The sequence below is a fragment of the Sceloporus undulatus genome, chromosome 4 (genome assembly GCF_019175285.1).
Source record: "Sceloporus undulatus isolate JIND9_A2432 ecotype Alabama chromosome 4, SceUnd_v1.1, whole genome shotgun sequence".
Taxonomy (NCBI): domain Eukaryota; kingdom Metazoa; phylum Chordata; class Lepidosauria; order Squamata; family Phrynosomatidae; genus Sceloporus; species Sceloporus undulatus.
The window spans coordinates 186,317,423-186,338,990 of NC_056525.1; the positions used below are offsets into that span (position 1 = coordinate 186,317,423).

At 39.8% G+C, this 21,568-nt stretch overlaps 1 protein-coding gene across 1 annotated transcript in view; it reads left to right on the forward strand.

Moving 5' to 3' along the window:
• Positions 1 to 20,481, forward strand: part of CDH19 (cadherin 19) — a 69,919-nt gene extending 49,438 nt beyond the window's left edge. Inside the window, 3 exon segments of the mRNA XM_042463801.1 lie at positions 14,160 to 14,277; positions 16,598 to 16,849; positions 17,905 to 20,481. Coding sequence (XP_042319735.1) covers positions 14,160 to 14,277; positions 16,598 to 16,849; positions 17,905 to 18,395 — 861 coding nt within the window. The 3' untranslated portion in view covers positions 18,396 to 20,481.
• The last annotated feature ends 1,087 nt before the right edge of the window (positions 20,482 to 21,568 follow it).

Genomic DNA, 21,568 nt, shown 5'->3' on the forward strand with positions numbered 1-21,568 from the left:
ATTTAAAATAATTAACTCTTTATTTCTTTTAAAAAATTATATTTTAAAAGCCTTCTACAATAAAAAAAGTTTTTTGTCTGCTGAAGGAGAAACATCAGGAAGGGGCCATTCTATCTTCCCTTGAAAAGGAATTCCAGCACTTGGGGCAATCACTGAGAAGGCCCTGTCTCTGTTTTCCCACCAATCATACATGTGTTGGTGATGGGGCTGAGAGAAGGGCCTCTCCTAAAGATCTTGAAGATAGTCCCATAGACAATAAACCTATTTCACTAAGGGATTTTTGTGCACCCTATAATCAGTCAGGGGGCAATGTGGTGTAGTGATTTGACTGTTGGAGACCCAGGTTCAAATTCTGATCAAGCCTAAAAATCCATTGGATGCTCTTGGGCAAGTCACACTCTCTTAGCCTCAGATGATGACAATGTCAAACTCTTTCCGAAGAAACGAACCATAACCTAGTGTCACCATGAGTCTGAAATGAATTGGAGGCACACAACAACAAGAGCAGCAGCAACAAGAAGAACAAATAACCGGTCAGCAGCCTGGCTGCAACAGACCATAAAGGTTCAGTATAAGGCAAAATAGCAGCTATGCCAAGTTAATTTATTCAAAGTGTGGTATTTCATCAGACTCAGTTCGGATTTATTCAGCTAGCAGGCATTGCTTTACATTTCTTTTTTCTCATGCTTGTGTTGGTATCCAGGGCAGCTATCATGTGTTTTCCTGCAGGAAATTGTGAAATGAATAGCATGGTGAACAATAATGAGAAGTGAATCACCCCCTAACTGTTCCCTTGCTTAATGTCACACCTGAAATAGTTCTAAGGCAAACAGATGGCCAAAACAGAAAGAGAGACGTGTATTTGTGAATAAATCTCATTGTTTTCAGTGGAGCTTACTTCCTAAGAAGCATACCAGAACACCAGCAGGACATCTGACATTATAAAAAGGGAGCAAATTTATCTTAGCTACTGGAAATGAATGGATTTGACATAGTCAGAATTATGACAACCTTGTGCTGCCATGAACGAGGTTGAAGGGTTTTGGCGTTAAATTTCCAAAACATTTTTTTTTGCTGTTTATTATATGTAAGATGAAGTAGAGGCACACTGCACAAAATAGAAATCTTTATTGGAATTAGAAGACATCATATTTCTCCTCCTCTAACCTGATGCCTACAAATCCCATAATCTCCAGCCAGCATAGAATGGGTGGAGGCTATGTGAATTGCAACTACAGTCCCTTGGAGGATGTCAGGTTAGGAGAGGGTGCCATACTTCTATTTAAATTTTGGAGAACAAACAGAAAGTTTTCATTTTTAGTTTTTGTCCTTGATTGTTTGTGATCCCTGTTTGTTTAGGATTGAACATGCAATACAAATAGGAATCATTACTAATGCAAAATGTGCTTCATTTAGCCCTGTAACCAAATAATCAAATTTGCTTGTTTACATAATATTATGACACTGACACATCTAAGACATCTTCACTATATGATCTTGATTGGATTTGATTAGTTGCATTCACATAAAACAAGCATGGTGGGCATCAAAATGATTGCAAAGTGGTGGTTGTGGACTTTATGACTACGTTATTGTGGAGGGAGATGTAAACAATTGAAAGTTGTTTCCCCTAATCACTGCTTTTAAGGTGAAAAAGACTTGGAGGGCACTGCCTCAACACAGCATATTGTTGCATTTACTCTTAGTTTACATAGCACAAGTATCAAATTTTAACTGAAGACATGTTATTGAATTTACTTGTATCTGTCAGAAATAATTCTACCCTTTCTCATGCATAGATATTCCAGCACAAATACCTGTAATTTGAGCATCATTCATGAATTATCTTTGATGTGGCAATTTACTTGACCATTTACTTATTAGGTCATAAAGTGGATGAATGTGTAGATTGCACTTTGAGTCAGAGATAGCATGCAACACTTGTTTACCAGGCACCTAGCATAAAAATAAAATAGCCAGTAATTACAGTAAACAAGAAGGCTTGATATTCGCTTCCTATGAAAGAGTTGCGTGAAGTGCCTTCAAGATTAGCAGCATAAACATAATTCAAGCCACATGGGATTTATTTTGTTTTTGTTTTTTAAGAAAAAGGAAAGAAAAAATACTATTCTTGATAAATTAAAATAATGTTTATAATCTGTGTGTGGTGAATCATGAAAACAAACAAGGAAACATACATATTAATAGGTGAAAAGAGCTTAGAAAATATCAAATAGGGCTGATTGTTTTTATGTGAAGTGACTGATGATAGCAACTTTGATTTATCTGAATTTTGACTCTCTCTCTCTCTCTCTTCACCAGGGCATTCAAAGTTTAAATTCATGTTTTTAGCTCTAATCTCTGATAGTAGTAGGGGAAACTATTAATTTGAATAGGAACCTGTGCAGTGCTACGGTGACCTCCAAAGGAGAAGAGACCACTATTTATGATGTGCCATAATATCAAGTGACTAGGTGTGAAGCTAGAGTATTTTAAAGGTCCATCTGCCCCTGTTGCTTCCTCTTTTGGACAACGTGTCATTCACCCTTTCTGCCTCCAGTACTGCATGAAGTTTGCTGGTAGGAATTGTTGCCTTTTTCCCCTGGATTTTTTTTCTTTTTGCTTTCCCCATATGTCAGGGACTGGGAAAACTGGCTTCAGGTGGTGTCTTTAAATAGATGGACACTTGACAGGTAGTGTAAGTGGGAGAAATAAGAGTCATATAGTGAACACCTTGGCACCCTTTTGGTGAAGGGCTCCTGTGACCCAAGGGTCCTGTGACCCAAGGGTGCGGGGAAGGAGACTATCCTTGCGTCTGGCTTGGGAGCGTTGCCCTCCCTTGAGTCCTGCAATTGGGGAAAATTTGGGGTCTGCCTTCCAGTAGATGTCAGGCCAAGGAGTGCCCCAGTTAGGTGGATCTTGGGGCTCAGGTATTTCACCTAGGGCAAGGCTGAGAAAGAATTCATGGAGTGATGTCTGGCCTCAACTGATTGTGTGTTGAGTTGCTTCACCCTCTTGCTCCTTTTCAGATTAAACTTAGTTTAAATAGGTTAAATAGGTTGAAACCCTAGGTTAAATACAATTGTCTGTTTCAACCTAATTCTCTGTGTCTCCTTTCATTATTTCATGGTTGGTCCATAAAAGAAACTGTTGATTTAATACAGAGGTTTTATGAGAAGACATCAAGCTGTTATTAAGCAATGTTAAAAAGTATGATAAGGGGGTTCAAATGAAGCCCTTCTGCATTCAATGAATGTGTGAAGAGGAATGTGTCTGGAGGCAAAGTCCTTCCAACATTCGACATTATTTTCCCCCATGCTCTACAATTCTAAGGAGAAAAGGATATTGCATACATACATTGGTAAGCAAAAACTTAGATTTGATATTTCTGCTTTGCTCTGAAACCCTCTTGCATTTCTGCAACACATACATATGTATGAATGCATAACTGAGTAACGTCTCCTGGGTCAAACTCTCAAACTCACCCTAACAATCAACAGCCATACTAAGTAAAAGAGGTCTGTTCAATTGCCAGTTCAGACCCAAGGAGAAAAAAAAACCTTGCCAGAAAGTGAAATTGTGATTGTTGCAGCCTCCCTTGCATGGAACCTGACCAGTAGCTGAACAGACTTCATTTGCTTAATGCACTGCAGGCTGTTAAGGTAGATTGAGGAGGCATTTACCATTGTATAGTAGTATCATATAGCAACGTGAGAGAATTGGTTCCTATAATATAATGACAATTAGTGTCTCTGTGATAAATACTGAATAGGAGCCATGAAAATGACAATTATATATGTTTATGTAATACTGATAAGATGTGGGATATGACAATATTTAATTGGTTCAATTGTATAGGAAGAGATCCAGTTCACACTAATAGAACCAACGAGTGGATTAGAATGCGGTTAATTTTAAGTTGTTACAGTTGTATTTCATGTGGTACTTCTCTGAACATAAAATGCATACAAAATTGTGTGCATTAGCACAAATTGTATTCAGGGAAACAAATAAACAAAAAATACTAGGGAAGTATGCTTGCAAAACTATTTGCATTAAGGAAAACTGTGTACAAAAATTCCCTGTGGCCACATATTCAGCATTAGGGAGAAAGCCAATTGTGTTGCTGTGCATTCTGCCTGCATTTCCATCCCATACTTTCTTCAATTCAAGTTTGGAGACTTTTTCTTTCTGGATGGATGGAAATTTGCACATATTTTCCATGCACATTTTTTGTACAAATGCATATGAATTTTTATGAACATGAAAATGCATGTGACTTTTTTTTGCCCTGAAGGGTTAAGAAAACAAGAACACTCTCCATCTTCCATGTTGCAGAGCTGATATGGAACAAACTTTTGCTTTAAGAAATGTGAATCACAGAAAGCAAACCAGGCAGATTTTTTTCTATCCTCAGCAAGAAGACAACTCATAAGAGCAGGATTTGTTGTTGCTGTTTTCGTGAAAGTCAATAACTGACAAATTGTCAGAACTGACCCTAGGAGAGACAGAAGGAGAAAGAGAATGAATTTCTGTTGCCATAGTGCAGAGCTGCTTTCCCCAGTTTGGAACTTGTTTCTTATGGCAAATACTGTTTTTCTGTTTTCTTTAGTACTGAGAAAAGTGAAGGTGAGAGAGGGAGAGGAAAGACCTGAATTTACCAGAGCAGCTGTGTGTTGAAGGGAAAGGGAAAGGGAAAGGGAAAGAAATGATTGGAGCAGCTTGCATGATGGGTTGAATAGGGAACGGGTATTCGCCTCCTGAAAACATGTGTACAAACTGCATAATTATTTTGCATATTATTTTCTATATTAGTCCTTGTGCCTCCCTCTCTGCCCCCAGCTAGAAAAAAGTGCTGCAGAAAACTACCAGTGAAAAGGAAATGTGGAATATACCACTATACCACTGTACCATCCAGAACGCATCTGATTCCATATGATTTAAAGCAAGGCTGGGCCTCCTTAGTTTCAGGATAAGAACCTACCAGAGAAGTCAGGGATATTCTAACAAGGGACCTTACTGCATAGAGTTAAAACCACAGCTTACTTTTCCTGAATTCAGTGCTAATTCAGGAGGCAGACAGGTGCTATCATACAGAAATTGCCACCAAATTGCAGGCAGGGTCCACCCTGGATGCAGCCTGGGTCTTGTAAACCACTTCAGCCAGTTTTAGAAATCAGAAGCTTGGCCCTTGCCATCATATATGATAGTGGGCTGAAACAGACGGCCCAAATACGGTGTGACAGTGGGGATACAAGGGTTAGGGACCGCACACCAATCGCACAGTCCCTAACCCTAGTACATGTGGGGAGCATCATCATTACGCAGTGCCATCCACATGGCGTGCGTAATGATGATGTCATGCACATACCATGTCCAAATAGCACAGCATGCACGTGATGTCTCCGCGCCACCCCAAGCCACTTACGGTGGCCTGGCAGAGGCATGGAAAGGAGCAACCAAACGGCCATGCCAGTGATGCAGAGGAGAAACAGGCCGCAGCGACCACCATTTCTTCTCTTTAGTGCTTGGGTGACATTGGCACCTAAGGCCCAAGGACACCCCTTTTCCAAGCCAAAGAGAAGCAGCATTTTGCCACTTCTCTTTGGCCTGGAAAAACAGCAAATTGGGGCCACAGGGCTGCCGGTGAGATTGCCCAGGCCCCAATCCAGCATGATGGGGTGGTCTGTACCGTACCAGTACTAGGCTAAATGAGTCGATGGTCTAGTTCAATTTAAGCTTCTCATAGGGTGCATCTACACTGTAGAAATAATGCAGTTTAACATCACTTTAATTGCTGGAGCTCCACCCTAGGGAACCCTGGGATTTGTACTTTTACAAGATCTTTAGCCTTCTGTTCCAAAGAGTCCTGGTGTTTCACAAAACTATAATTCCCAGGATTCTGTAGGATGGAGCCTTGTCAGTTAAAGTGGTGTCAAACTGCAACAAGATTCAGCATTTAAAGAGTTGAATGTGTCTTAGGCACGTTACAGACCACCTGAAAGCGGAGGTCTGCCGGCGCTGCCATTAGCAATACCAAGGAGCCCCAGTGGCCAAACCGCGAGGCTCCTTGGCACCACAAAAAAGAAACTCCAAAATGGCGCTTCTTGTTGCGGCATGCTAATGACACTGCAAGGCGCCAATGGCTCACTCGCTGCATCATTAGTGCCACACGATGTGCAGACGCTAAGCATCCGCTACATCAAGATGGCGGCACCCGTGTAGAACGGGCACCACCATTTTGTACGTCTCCAGGACGTACTAGGGTTAGGGGCGTGTGTAAAGCACACCCTTTCCTAACCCTATTACGTCCCCAGGACGTACTTTACGCCCATGCAGATCGGGCCTTAGAGAGCAGCAATGGTAGCATTAATGAGTGTTTTAAGTACCTAAAATCTCATCATGTCTTATCTGCCAAACCTAACCTCTCAGACATATTCTTACGATCATTCCAGCTGTTCTCTCTGCCTTCTTTTTGTTCTTTCTCTGCTCCAAATGTAAAACTCTACCCCCTCCTCATTGATTACAGAGGTGCCCTTTTCTGACCTCAGCAGAAGTGGTGGCATGCCAGACAGGTTTTACACTGAGCTCTTGCCCATGAGGAAGCAGTGGCAACTCTAAAAACAGGACACCACCACTCTATGCAAACCCCCTCCTTGTTGAACATATGGGGGTGCACTGCTCTGATCTCAGCAGAAGCAATAGTGCATGAGGCAAGCCATCACAGAGAACTCCTGCTTGCAAAGGAGCATTGCCAGCAGCACCAAGTGGGATTTGGCCAATGGAGCTGATGTGATGTTGGCCCAGTTGGCTGTATTCACAATGACATGGTGTCACACTGAATTTGGCCTGATGTGTGTGGTTGTCATCAAGGTCAGTCTGCAGCCAGTTCAGGGAATAATGCTCCAGACTGGGCCCAGATTAAGCAGCCAGTGTAGACACACCAAGAAAGCTTTTCTATAATGGAATTCCTACAGTAAAAGTTTAGTTTATTTTCTATAGCCATTGGTGTCAATGCTCCTTAATCCTTGTAGCTAGCCCCTGCACACATGCATTGTCTATCATTTTTTTCTCTCAAACAATTAATGTAGGTGCAAACTAGATGTAATGGGGAATCCATGACAGAGAGAGCAACATAGGTCTTGGCTATCACTCTGGGAGCGTGGTGCATAACTCTTGCTCCATATTCATTACCATTATTGACTTTTTGTGTATTGGGATGCATGTAGCTGCTATTAGCCATGAAAAGGGCAGATACAGGTATAATACATTAGTTGTCTCCTTTCTCTTCCTGGTTAAACAGAACTTTGAGAAAGGTGATTTAAGTCAAGGAAATAGTGGAGGAAAGCCAAACCAGCCTCCTGACCATTGCTTTTCACCAAAATACAGAGAGGCGGAGATATCAGGAAATGTGATCAACAGTTTTCTCTTTATATTTGGCTCTTAGATACTAACTAGCCTAGAACGTGTGTGTGTGTGTGTGTGTGTGTGTGTGTGTGTGTGTGTGTGCTGGATAATTATTATTCTCTGAATATTATTTCATCTTTAAGGTTTTTATTGAGTTTTGCCAGAAATGATCCAGTATTACATTTTAAAAGGTGAGGTAATTGATCTGTATAAATATTCCATACACTTTTTTTTTCTGGATGGAACACTAGAAGTTACAGTTACAGAAGTTACAGAAGTCTTGCAGGACTATTTGCAAAAAGGAGAGAATCACAAAACAGCTGTGTTAGTACCCTGTTAAATAGACAGTTATATTTAATGCTATCTATGTTATTGCTTTTTCATCTGTATAATATTGTGAAGGAGAGATAACACAATAAAGAGTAAAATAACTTCTCCATCATGATGGTTTGATTCAAGAAAGCTGGATCTGTATTTCTCAGCTTGATTGGCAGAAAGTGTTGCTGGCTCAGACACATAAAAAATAACAGAGAAAGCCAAGAATATGAGCTAACAGTAAAAAGCAGCTCCAATTTTTTTCATGATTACTCATTGGTGTAAAAAAAAATACCTTAATATCAATTTTTATTCTGTGTTTATATCTAGATTTCTATGAGTATGTTAACAGAGTGGCTATTTGAATTGGGATTTCTTGGAGGGGTGGACTAAAAATAGAATAGAAGACATACATATATGTATACATACTTATGGGAATATTTTTCTTATTACACATTCAGGGGAAAAAAAGAAATGTCAAAAAATTACTAAGCCAAGGACTTTAAAACACAAAGGTCAAAAAGCAGAATTTTTAAAGCATCTTTGACCAGTACTTGTCATATGATATTGTGTCAGTCCTGCTGCTGCCATCAATGAGCTCTCAGTCACTTTCTAAAACAGATGACCACTCTCTCAGAGAGGAGAGATTAGTAGTGATGGGAGATTTCAACTATCTTGATATTTATTGGAAGTCAAACTCAACCAAAATAGGTCCAGCAAATTCCTCACTTGCCTGGAAGACAATTTCATTGTCCAAAAGGTGGAAGAGGCAACAAGGGGATCAGCCATTTTAGATCTGATCCTAACCAACAGGGATTACCTGATTAATGGGGTGCAAGTGCTTAGATCCTTAGGTGGGAGTGACCATGTTCTCTGGAGTTTGTTATACAGTGCAAAAGAGAAGCCAGACATAGTCAGACACACATTTTAGACTTTAGGAAAGCTGATTTCAATAAACTCAGGAAAATACTGGGAGTAATCCCATGGCGAGGAATAGTAAAAGAGAGTTAAAGATGGATGGGAGTTTCTCAAAAGGGAGAAACTGAAAGCACGATTTCAAATAGTTCCAATGAGGAAGAAAAATGGGAGGTTTCTCAAGAAACCAGGATGCATGACCAAGGTGGTCTACAGACCTCCCTTTTTGGGCAGCCTGTTCCTGCCCCTTTTCCCACTGGATCGGGGCCTCAGCTGCCACAGCGGCAGCCTTTGAGGCCCCGATCCACCACTTTCCATGCTGCGGGGAAGCGGCAAAAGGCTGCAGGGAAGCGGCAAAAGGCCACTTCCCCGCGGCCTGGAAAGGGATGTCCTTGGGGCTTCATGTCCCAATGAGACCCAACAGTGGTGGGGACAAAGAGAAAGGGGCCACTCATGTGTGTCACTGGCGCAGCCGTGTAAAGGCTGCGCCAGCGACACAAGCCTGGAACGAGCTCCATTTTGGAGCTCCTGCTGGCGGCCTTTTTCCCTCCGGAGGGATGCTGCATCCACCAGACCACTTGGCGTCCCTCCGGCATAAAAAGAACCCAGAAAGCCGGGTGGACATAATGATACGTAAGCGACGTGCAGTGATGCGTGGATGCTACGCGTCTCTTACGTCAAAATAGTGGCACTCATATGGACGGGACGCCACCATTACTATACTATACCGCCACACCATACTAGGATTAGGGATTGTGTGGTTGGTGTGCAGTCCCAAACCCTAAAATTGGCACCAGCACAGCACATTTGGCTCGTCTGTTCCAGACCTTAGAGAGCATTGATGGCTGAGGTTTATCACAATTTTTGTTATGATTCCTTCAAATGTGTTAACATTTGTTGATGTCATGTCTATGTTCATTTGAAAGAGATAGGAAAAGCTTGTCATATGAATCCCTGGTCTGACTTCAAAGTTAGCCTTAAAGTGGCTGTAGCATTTTTGTTCTTTCCCATAAGTATGTGAAATTTAGATATCGGTTAGCATTTTCAGTGTGGATATTAAAGGGTTTTGATGATAGCAATGCTATAAAATTTGGCCTGATGTTTAAATGTTTCCTCAAAGCTGTGATACTTTTTTGCACCATGGTAGTATCTGTGGTACTGCAATAAGATTGGGGGGGGAGGGGTCATAATCAAACCAACCTTTAAAAAGCAAGTGCAAAAATTTGCAGGGAGTGGAAAAAAGATCAAGGGATAAGAAAAGTGTCTCTGTCTAATAAAATGACTAATTAGTACTGACACAAACCCACACATTCCCTCAGATAATGAGTAGAAAATGTAAGAAAGGATGATAATGGGCTGGGAAAGGATGAGGGATAGGGAGGAATTGGTGATTTGGAAGGATGGAGGGGGGAAAAGCTGTACAACTCATTTGAACAGATCCAAAATTCGTCCAGAATTCTGATTCTTGTTCCACATATCCCAGAGCCCCAGAACAGAACCTGAAGGACAGAAAGCAGAATGATTTGAAAAGGCTGGGAAATTAACTAATATTACATCGATTAAAATTTGTGTTTTTAAATAAATACATGGATACCTTCTGCAATTTGCTCTGAATAGATTACCATGTCTCTATCTTCCATACACTAGTGTAAAACAACATCAGTTGAACACACACACACACACACACACACACTAGAATGAGTGTGTTGCCAAATTTGGGTCAAAGAGAAACTGAAAGATTTGGGATTCCAAATCTCTCTTTATAGAATCACACAGGATGTTTTTACACAGAGACCTATGTGCTTCTATCTCAAAAATGGTTAAAGTGTTGGCATCCCTGAAAAGCAAGCACATTCATTAATGCTTATCACACACAGAGTACAGCAATGAGTTAAAAGCACATTACTTAGGTAAGAAAGTGGGTAGAAAGCATATTTGGGTTTCAAATAGATAAGGACAAATCCCGTTGATAGCTTGGAAATAACTTTTTTGTGCATGTGCCAAACTGTCATTTCCACAAGTGCATACACACACATGCTTCAGAGAGGGAAGGGAAAGCAGGGAGGAAAATCCTTTGCCCCAGAAGCTGCTTCAAAGGAAAGACGGCTGAGAGGCTGAGGTTTCCCTTTTCAAACTTCCATAAAACCACACACAAACACAAACACCAGAGAGAAAGAGGACATGGCTGATCCATAAACCTGCCTGATTTCAGCAAGGATTGAATTTCCCAGATGCCCTCCTTTTCCAGGACATATCCTCCATGTCTCCCTCCTGTACAGGAGGAATTCCAAAACGTCCTCTCTCTGCCTTCTCCCACCAGCTGTTCCCTTAATTAGAGGCCGCAGTAGGAGGAAACCAGACGTACGAGGGAAAAGTGCATGTGCTGTGTGTGTATCCCTTTAAGAACAAGGCTGCCTCCCTCTCCTCGGTACAGCAAAGGAACCATGGGAAATCTGGGAACAAGGAGGATTCGACACATGGTTTTCAGACTGCTGCAATTATGTGAAGAAAGTGTATGAATGAACTGGAAATGAAAACATGGTATTTTTGAGAAAATGCTTATTCCCTTATTCACCTCACTTTCTGTTTGGTTTCTAACGGCTTTGTGCACAGCGTCATCTGAAAAGCAATTGGAAAATTGTCCCTAATGCCCTGGATGACCCTGCATTGTGACCAGTTTAATCTTTCAATTTTCCTCATGTGAAAATGTCCAAAATCAAGGAATTGGAAGACCCATCTAGTCCAACCCCTAATCTGCAGGCATACACAATTAAAGTGCTCTTGAAAAGAAGACCACACATCTTCTTTTTAAATACCTCAAATAAAGGAGAATCCACCACTTTCAGAGGCAGTCCATTCCACTGTTAAACAGCTCTAACAATCAAGAAATTATTCCTCATATTTAGGTGGAATTTCTTTTCTCATAATTTGAATCCATTGGTTCTTGTTCTGATCACTCAAGCAGCAGAAAATGGGACCACCCAACATACCAGGCCAGTCCGGTTGCTGTGGAGGGGGGCCGGGCACAATTTTTTGGTGCCACCATGATGGCAGGCCCCTCATGTGATGGCTCGGGCCTCCACCATCCACATGATGGTGCCAGCTGGCCGATGGTGCTTCTGGTCCCACAGGGACCACAACTCCCAGGTGCCCTGGGAGCAGAAGTGGCCCGAGATAGGTGGCTGTAGGGTCAGTAGCCCCAGGATTGGCCAGGGTGGGTGGTCCCACTGATTGGCTGGCCGGACTATTCAGATCTGTGCCAGCTGGCACTCGGTGCCATTTTTCTTGTCTGTTCCCTCCCTCCCTCATTCAGGGTTGGTGTTGTGCTATCACAACTTTCCAAGGGCGCCAGCATAGGTCTTGGATCTGATGGGCTTGGTTTCCTGTGCTGCAGAGCACTGTATTGGGGGTGCTAAGGGTCTAGCAATGTCACCATTGTGGGGTGGCATCAATTCAGTGTTACCCAGTGACAAGGGGCAAAGATGTGCATATGTGCATAACTGTCTCCCAACTTGGATGGTGCACTTTAAGCTGGTTCCCCTCTGTCATTCTGAACCTTGGCCATGACCAGGCAATTTGGTTCATCAACCAATATGGATTTGTGGATGGTATATCCAGACCTTATGCTTTTCGTCCCAACCCTCTATGCTTACTCGTAGCCAATAAAGTTGTGCCCTTTTTCTGCCAATTGGGTATTTATGGTGTTTTTCCACCTCCCTCCTCCCTTCCACAGCAAACAAGTTTGTTCCATCTTTCACTTGACACCTTTCAAGTAATTAAATTTGGCTATCACCTTTTGACATTCTCTTTTTCAATTGTAATATTGAGCTCCCTAACACGTTTCTCATAGGGCTTTTTTTTAAAAGACCTTTTACTATCTTGGTCTCTCTCCTTGGGACCGGTAGCTGCAAATGCTCTGTTTTGACAGGTTCTACATTGCAGTGGCAAGGGAGCAACGTGGATTGCATGTCACTTGTCTGGCCATTGTGGGAGCTGGCAATGTAGTCAACAGGGTCACCCTACAAATCCGGAAACCCTGGGGGTAAGCTGGCTTTCCCCCTCTGTTTCCTCCCAGACTTAGAATAAGGATAAATATACCACCACAGCAATATACTATTATTTGTGATGGAGGAAGGTAACCGTGTGAGATTGTATTGATGCTGGTCTACTTAACCTTTCAGTGACTGTATTTTGACAGCTTGGAGTTGTATCTGATGTGGCATTAAGCTGGTGTCTGCAGCTACCCTTTAAAAAGGAATCTGACAATGTGCAATAGAAAACTTGAGTTAGAAGGACAGCTGCTGCAATCCTATTAGACTAGTTCCATAACTCAGTGGTGTCATAGGCCTAATAGTCACCACAGTTATTTATGTAAGGTAGAAGCAAAATGTGGAAGCTCATCCTCAAATCCAAAGCAGCAGAAGATAGAATAAGACCATCAGAACTGATTTTTTTTAAAGAGCATCACTTAATAAGCCCCATTAGCCTACAGCATCACCAAACTGAACTGCTGTAATACCACAATCACCAAGTCATTTCTGTGACCATCTGTAGGGTCCTTTGACCCTATACTTGCCAAGAATGGCTGTTTAAACTCCAGATAATTAGCCATTAAGTGTATTTTTATAAGGCTTAACCTTCTAATGAAAGAAATGAATTGATGTTGCATTGAAATGGCAAGATAATGTTGAACTGAAATAGCAAGATAAAGAATGTTGTCACTGATAACGTATGATTTGCTGAATAGCACCAACTGATAATGGTAACAAATATTTACTCCTTGTGAGCAGAACAACTGCTCATCATAAAACTAGCAACATGGCTTATTCATTCGAGATGATGGGATCTATGGTTTTTGAATACAAAAGATGCTAATTTGGACTTCCCTGTCTTATAAATGGCAATCTGATTCGGTATGTTTGGAAATGAGGGCTATTTTCTTTCTTTGAAAACAAAAGCAAGTGTTCCCATAATCAATCTGTTACAATCTCAAAGAATCAACAATTCAGCACATGAACTTGTCACAATCTTGCGGTCACGGCAACTATAATACATCACTTGAGTGATGCCTATGATGTTTGTGGGCTGGAAGGAAATAGGTTTTTGTATTGAAGGATGTGTTCAAATATAGAATGATATACTTTTCACCTTGGAAAACAAAGGAAGGGCAGAATACTTTCTACTTTTTTGTGTGGAGGGGGCTTATGGAAACTTTATTTAACCTCTGTATTTCAATTTTAGAAGCCATTTGCATTAGCCTAAGACTTTAGTGCTCATCTTCTTCCAATCAATACAAAATCAAGTGGCATAATTGTAGGACATTAGAAAATCAACAAACCCAACAGGAATGTGTTAAGTGATGTGTGTTTGTAGCTGCAGCTGATACATTTCCTGCCCTTCAAAAACCCAGAGGAAAATTGTAACTTTGTTAATTGAATAGAATGCCATTCATGCAATTGCTGTGCATTGTGTTACAAAGGAACCAATAGCATTTGATGCTATTTTTGACTGTTTACTCCTAGCTTATTCAAACCATCAGTGCAGTAGATAAAGATGATCCCATGGAAGGCCATCATTTTTTCTTCTATCTGACTGAGGAGGCTACGAACATCTCTGGTTTTGCAGTCAAGGATAATCAAAGTAGGTGTCATATGCATAGCTTCTGAAATATTATTTCAAGGATAAGTACCCACTTTGTCTCTTTAATTGGTAGAGTCCCACTAGCTGTATTTGTGAAAATACAAATTAAACTGTACATACAATAGCCAATGTGGCTTAATAGGCAGGAAAACTTCTGGATTTAGAATATTTCAAATTTCAACTGGGTTGAAAAAGCACCCTCAAATTTTCTTTATACTGTATTTCCATGGATGTGTCCATGACCCTTTTACACCACACAGTTACTGCTCTGTAACACTGCTTTTGCTGCCTTGGTAACATTTTGGCATTTTCTGAAACATTGCAACTTTTTGCCTGAATTCTAAACTTTCCCTAAATACATATCCCAGGATTCCAGAGGCATTTATTGTATAGTGTAAAAAGTTCCCAGAAGACACAATGAAAACTTTTAATGCTGACTTTTAAAGCCCTCAGGTAGGGGTGCCCAACTATGACCTTCCAGATGGTTTTGGCATGGCCTACAATTCCTCTAAGTGATAGTTAGCATAGATGAGAGTTGAGTCCAAAATCATCTGGGGGGCTACAGTTGCCCACCCCTACCTTAACAGCCTGGAATCTGTAGTCTAACAAATTGACGTATCCATTCAATAAGGTCTGCTTCAGGGGTTCAGCTCACATTCTCACATGTAGGATCAATAATTTGGTGAACACCAAGGATCAAGGAAATCTAGTCTGTGTTTCATCAGTGTGTTCTTGTGTAATTGCCAGGTGTGTTGGCTCCACCCACTGCTAACTTGGGCTCCATTTCTGATATGCAGCTCTTTTTGGTAAGGGAAGAGTAAGATACTCTTTATTGCTGAGAATATTAGCTATGCAAGCTAAATCGAACCTCAGACTTTAGAAGCAATAAACAACTGAATAGAATGCTCAGTGTTGAAGACCACAAAACAGTGATTGCCTCTTGAAGTCATGTGTGTTTGTTGTCACTGAGACTCACATGGTGGCTGCTGCTGAAAACATGAATCTGGACTTGACAGAAATTATAGCAGGGTGTAAGTTCTTATACTTTTAAACCATCACTGACATTTCAGTATTTGTTATTGAGATCTGCTATGATGGCACTCTGAAACTGTTAATAAAAATACTTAGAGCAAAATTTTAAAAACTCATTTTATCTCTTAATAACTGCTTTCTAAATATGTCACGTAGTAGTCTGTTAAACTGCCAAGTGGGTGTTACTAGAAGAGGAAAGGAAAAAGTTTATAATCTCATAAAATCTTTTAATCTTATAAAAGTTTGCACTATTTTTATTTTTAGTTAATTCCAGTAAAACAAGGTAACGACAAAGGAATAGTTCACATTTAACCTTGTTTCTTGTTCTCCATTGCATTGTTTCCATCAATATACTGATGACATCATAAGAATGACTTTCCAGTGCTGCTGCAGTATTATGCAGCATTTGTATTGATCTCAAAGGCTGAGAAAGAATCGTATAGGGGGACACCAATCGAAAGTAATCTGAGGGGAAAACCTAAGTTCAAGAGCTGATGAAATTGCAGGAAAGAAGACCACTTAAAATCAGCCTTCTGAGACCCAGAAGAAGAGATATTTCAAATTCAGCTAAAGTATACATTGCTCATATTGATTTTGCTAATTATATGAATGTTCTGGCTAGGTGCATAAATCAATACAGTAACTTTTGGAAAGTTGACTGTATTCTGCATAAGGTGTTACTTCATTCCAATTTAGATAGCCTCGTCCCATAACACATGAATGCGGAAATCTCTCATCCTAACCTCAGACCTATACTTTTTAAATATGGAGAGATATCTGGGCAGTGCACAGACTTCCAAAAATGTTTTAAAAGGTAGAGAGAGTGGAAATGAACACAGGTCCCAATTCTGGGTTTAAAAAAGAAATGGTATTTTGGTTTTATATTACACTGCTCAGAGGAATCCACTTCTCAGAACTGCCATATTCCCATGCTCTTCTGCGGGCTTACAAGAAAGTAAAATTACTTCTTTTTTTCTGAGAGTAACAAAAACAATGTGACAAAACTGTATGCTACCCAGAGTGAATTTTGACCTCCTCTGACCACCATGGTGATATATATAGCATGATAGTTGTTGTATAACATGATCGCTCTTATACACCATGATAAATGTTGTATAAAAATTTTAAATTAATTTTTCTCTTCATATGCCTTTTATTTGAATATATTTTAATATAATATTTCTCATTATTAATAAGATATGTCCCCAATTAGTATGAATTGTCTGATTATTTTATTATAATTGAGGTGACGTATTAGTGATGCACATATATTTTTTTTTGTTTTTAGATAACACAGCCAGAATTGTTACCACTAGAAATGGGTTCCATCATCGAGATCAGCTTCTTTTCCCCTTGTCAGTTCTAGTTGCTGACAATGGTACCCCATCCCTTACCAGCACCAACACTCTAACAGTTACTGTGTGTGACTGTGATGAAGAAGTTAATTTCCAGTCATGCAGATATGGAGCTATTCTCTTTTCAATGGGTATCAGTGTACAAGCTTTAGTTGCTGTTGTGGCTTGCATACTGATAATATTAGGTAAGCAATTTGTGTCTTTTTCCTTTTATGAAAATATATAGCACTATCATTTTGTTGTTTGGAAAAGCTTTTGTGGATAGATTGACTGCAACAAAATGGACTGGATCTAGATATCTCTGTCAGAAGATGGACAGAAGAAGTCAGCTTCCATCAGCCTACTTTCACTGTGGATATTTAGATCCAACCCATTTTACAGTCAGCCCTCCTTATCCATGGATTTTTTATCTCCATATTCAAGCATCCACAGCTTGAAAATATTCCCCAAAAGTATACATTTCAAAAAGCAAACCTTGATTTTCCATTTTTTTATACAAAGAACACCAGTTTACTATGCCATTGTATTGAATGGGACTAGAGCATCCACAGATTTTATTATCCATGGAGGGTCCTGGAAGCAAACCCCAGAGGGTATATACAGAGGATACGGAAGCCTTAAATTGAGATGTTTAACAAAAACGTCAGTGTGTATATTTCATTAATTTTTTTCCAAACACAATGCCCTGTTCACATGCCTCATTCACTTACTACTGCTTTAGAAGGAACTGGTTTATTGAAATGGCATATTATACAGTTTGATACTATTTAATACCCCTTTAGCTGCCTTTAACTCAGTACACATTTTGATAAACACCATGGATCCATACCGTAGGATCCTGGGAACTGTGCCTTGGCACAGTACTGTCAATTCTTTGCCAAAGGTCTCTAGTGTTTAAGTTAAGGGATAGAAGTCTCTAACAGAAAATACTAAATACCTCACCAAATGTCAGATCCTAGGATTCTGTAAGCTAATGTTACAACAGTTAATAGAATCAATCATATCAAACTTATATAATTGTATAGTATGAATAATCCCACTCACCCAGAGAAATCTGTTCACACAGCACACTTGTAAATAGGTAAATACTTCAATGTGTCTTTCCATTTGAGCAATACATAAATAATCTATACAATTTGTGAGACTCAGTTTGTAATGCATCAGTTACAGGAACTACTTTTTGTGGAGTTCTGTAATACTTATTTCAGCCCCTCCCCCCCCCCATTTCTTTCTTCACCAGTCTTTGTTCTGGCGATCGTGGCCTTGAGACAGCAGACAAAGCCATCTCTGTTTCCTGAGAAAGGAGAACCATTCAGAGAGAACATTGTTAAGTATGATGATGAAGGGGGTGGAGAGCAGGACACTGAGGCTTATAATATTTCAGCACTGAGGACCCAGCCTATCTTGAGAGAACACAAGCCTCGAAGAAATATCACAACACAGATCCAGAGCCTTTACAGGCAGTCTCTACAGGTCGGCCCTGAAAGTGCTGTATTTCGGGAATTCATTGCTCAGAAGCTAGAAGAAGCCAACTCTGATCCTGATGTTCCCCCTTATGATTCCCTTCAGACTTATGCTTTTGAAGGAACTGGATCAGTAGCTGGTTCTCTGAGTACACTAGGATCAAGTTCACCTGATTCAGTTGAAAATGAGGGCTACCTATTTGAATTGGATACCCAATTCCAGGGAGTAGGAAGTATTCATGGTTCTGCAAAAAAAGTGAGGTTTTAGGATCTAATAATGGTCACAAAATAGAAAAGGTATAAGACTTGTTGCTGGGGTAACTATTACAACAGAGTGTTATATGAAAGTGGAAAAGCTGAACACAATGAAGTCAATACATTTTTAAATTAAAGTGCAAATCATATCAAATCTTAATATTTAAATGAAATCAATGGCCTTCATTTGCCAGAAATATAATGGTTATTTGTATAACTTATGCATATCATGCTGGAATAAAAGTTTATGTACATCCATAAGAAGAGAAGGTATGGTGATGAAGAAGCAGCGAGTCTGTGCAATTGTATTCAATGTAGCATCTTCTTTGCCTTATCACGTACGAGGATACTTTCTGTTGTAAAAACATGTCCCTACTAAGATGCTTTTCTTTCTGATTACTGGAACTAGATTGTTGGTACCAATAGATTATTGATGAAAAAAAGATAATGTATAATACAACCACAGAAAACCAAAACTGTGTGTAAATATTCTCCACAGATTAAGCTTTGCAAATATTTAAATATCTGTAATATTCAAAACTGTAAACTAAATTGTTTGTATTATATTTTGTACCATAAATATGGCATTCAGTGTATTTTATGGTTGAGGCTAGAAAGCTGAAAAAAATCTGGATGGAAACATGGAGAGAGAGAAAAAAATACTGTTTTTGACCAGAAAATTGTAGATACTTTCAGACAAATCCCGAGCTCAAGTATAACAATTTTTCTCTCACACACAGTTATTCAGATTTTTTTTCATCTGAATTTGGTCAAGTTCAGATATGCTAATCATTTGAGATTTGACCATTTGGGAGTCTAAATATATGCTAGAACTGAAACAAGTGAATTTATCTTCAAAAATAAAATTGTAATTATCATCCAGTAGCAAGGTTTAAACTACCATATTTCTGCTGACACAAAGGGAGTTTCTCCCCCTGCATTTGTTCTCTATCCCTCACCATATTGAATCATTTTCTATAAGCTTTCCCAGCTCTTCAGAACAGATTTGAAGGAGGAGACCTACATGTGGAAGGTGATGAAGTTCAGTTCCCTCTTGGTTCTGCTGATACCTCTGAATCCTGGCCAACATAATTTGTCAGTATTCAAACATGAAGTTCTGAAATAGTTAGGAGTTATGTATAATTAAGTGTGACTTTTTATTAAACTATTTAGAAACTTTAAACTCCTAATTAGTTTCCTCACTAGCTGAATCTGAAAGAGAGTGAAAAATAGAACAGGTTAAAGTGTGAATCAATATTCAGCTTAAATATGATAATCAAGCATGTTCCATAAAACCAAATACCATTCAGTTTTGGGCATTTCCACCTTTTATTAAGAGCTTAAAATATGACTGATTTCCCAGCACAGATTTTTTTTTTATTATGGAATATAAAATTAGGTGCAGCACTCAATTTTATTGTCACAGTATTAGAGATCTTTAAAATGCTAAGATGGTGGACATAAAACTTTATGTATAACATTAGATAATATGATAGTAAAACACTTTAATATTAATCCAGCTCTCAGAAAATGATCCTATTTCATTTCATCTCCCAGGAATCAAACCCAGCTTCTAAATGAAATTCCTTTACTGGATTATTATTGTTGTTTGTACAATCTACAATCGGTGCAAAGTTGACTCTGAAATATAATTCTTTGTCACTTTATCTCTATGGTTGATCAGCACAAAATATTGGGATCTAAAAGCTGTCAAATTCATCCCTGTGGCATTTGCTGAACAGAGAGCACTTCTTATTTATTTACCCTGTTTCTATTAGGTGTTTATTTTGTAGCCTCAGCATCATGTAATCAACTAAAACATTTCAACAGCACTAAAAATTGCCATTGTGATAGGGAAAACCAGCCAGTTAATTACTTTAAAATAAAAGAGTTGAGAAATCACAAGAGTAGTGAGAAGACAAAGGAAAAGCAAAATTGCAGGTATCAGAGTCTGTACTATTGCTTGTTAGAAGAAGAAGAAAAAAGTGTGTGTGTGTGTGGGGGGGGTAAATGAAAAGGCTCCAAAAAAACATTTTACCTGCCATTTTAAATATGTTTTATTGGAACTGGAAAGGGACTATATTGGAAATCTAATTCAATTGCTTGCCTTGAAATAAAATAATGTTCATCTAAAGCATCTCTGACAGTTTGTACTCAGCTTTTTCTTGAAAAACTGCACAGATAGGAATCCACAGTACTTCTTCAATACCTTTGTCTAGCACTGAGTTTCTTACATCCAGCTGTGTAACTTTTCTGGGGCAGCTCCACTGAGACATTTTAAATCACTTGTGTGTGATGTAGTTTGTGGGAGAAGTGGTCAGAATAAAATAGGGAGAGATAGGTGTTGTTGTTCCTTCAAGTTATTTCTGACTTATAGCAACCTATCACTGGATTATTCAGGACTGAGAGGGTGTAATTCTCCAAAGGACACCCAGTGGATTTCCATTGTGAAGCAGAGAATCAAGCCCTAATCTCTAGAGTTGTAAACTAATGCTCAAACCACTACACAATGCTGGCTATCAGAGATAGCTACCCAACTCTAAAAGAGCTTCTACAGAAAACAAGGGGGAAAACTATGGCACGGTACAGACTGCACGGCTTCCCTCCGGTGTAAAAAGAACACGGTATTCCCGTGTTCTTTTTATGGTGCCAGAGTGATGTCGCGAGGCACCATGAGGATGCTGCATGGCACTTACATCGCAATGGTGGTGCCCGTGTACACAGGACACTGCCATTACTATGCTGCCAGTCTGTGCTAGGATTAGGGACCGTGTGGTTGGCGCACTGTTCCTAACCCTAAAATCGGCGCCAGCATGGCACATTTGGCTCGTCTGTTCTGGGCTCAAATTACACTTTTCTATGACAAATAATAACTCTTGAATTGTGCAATTCAAATAAGGACACTGGAATAGTGTTAACATCCTCTCTCCATAGCTTACTCTCAACCAAATTCCCAGATACATAAATACCACCTACCATAGGGACAAAACAGACAAGCAAAAAATGTCAGCTTCAGGGGTGTGTGAGGACATGGCATATGCATGGTGCATGCCCCCATGCTGCCCCCAAGTTGGCATCATGCAGTGGGCAGCATCACGACATTTACATGTGCCACACCGAAAAAATGCCAAAAAGCAGCTGCCACCACTACCACTTCAGAAAGGGCACCTTTTTTCCACCCCCAAA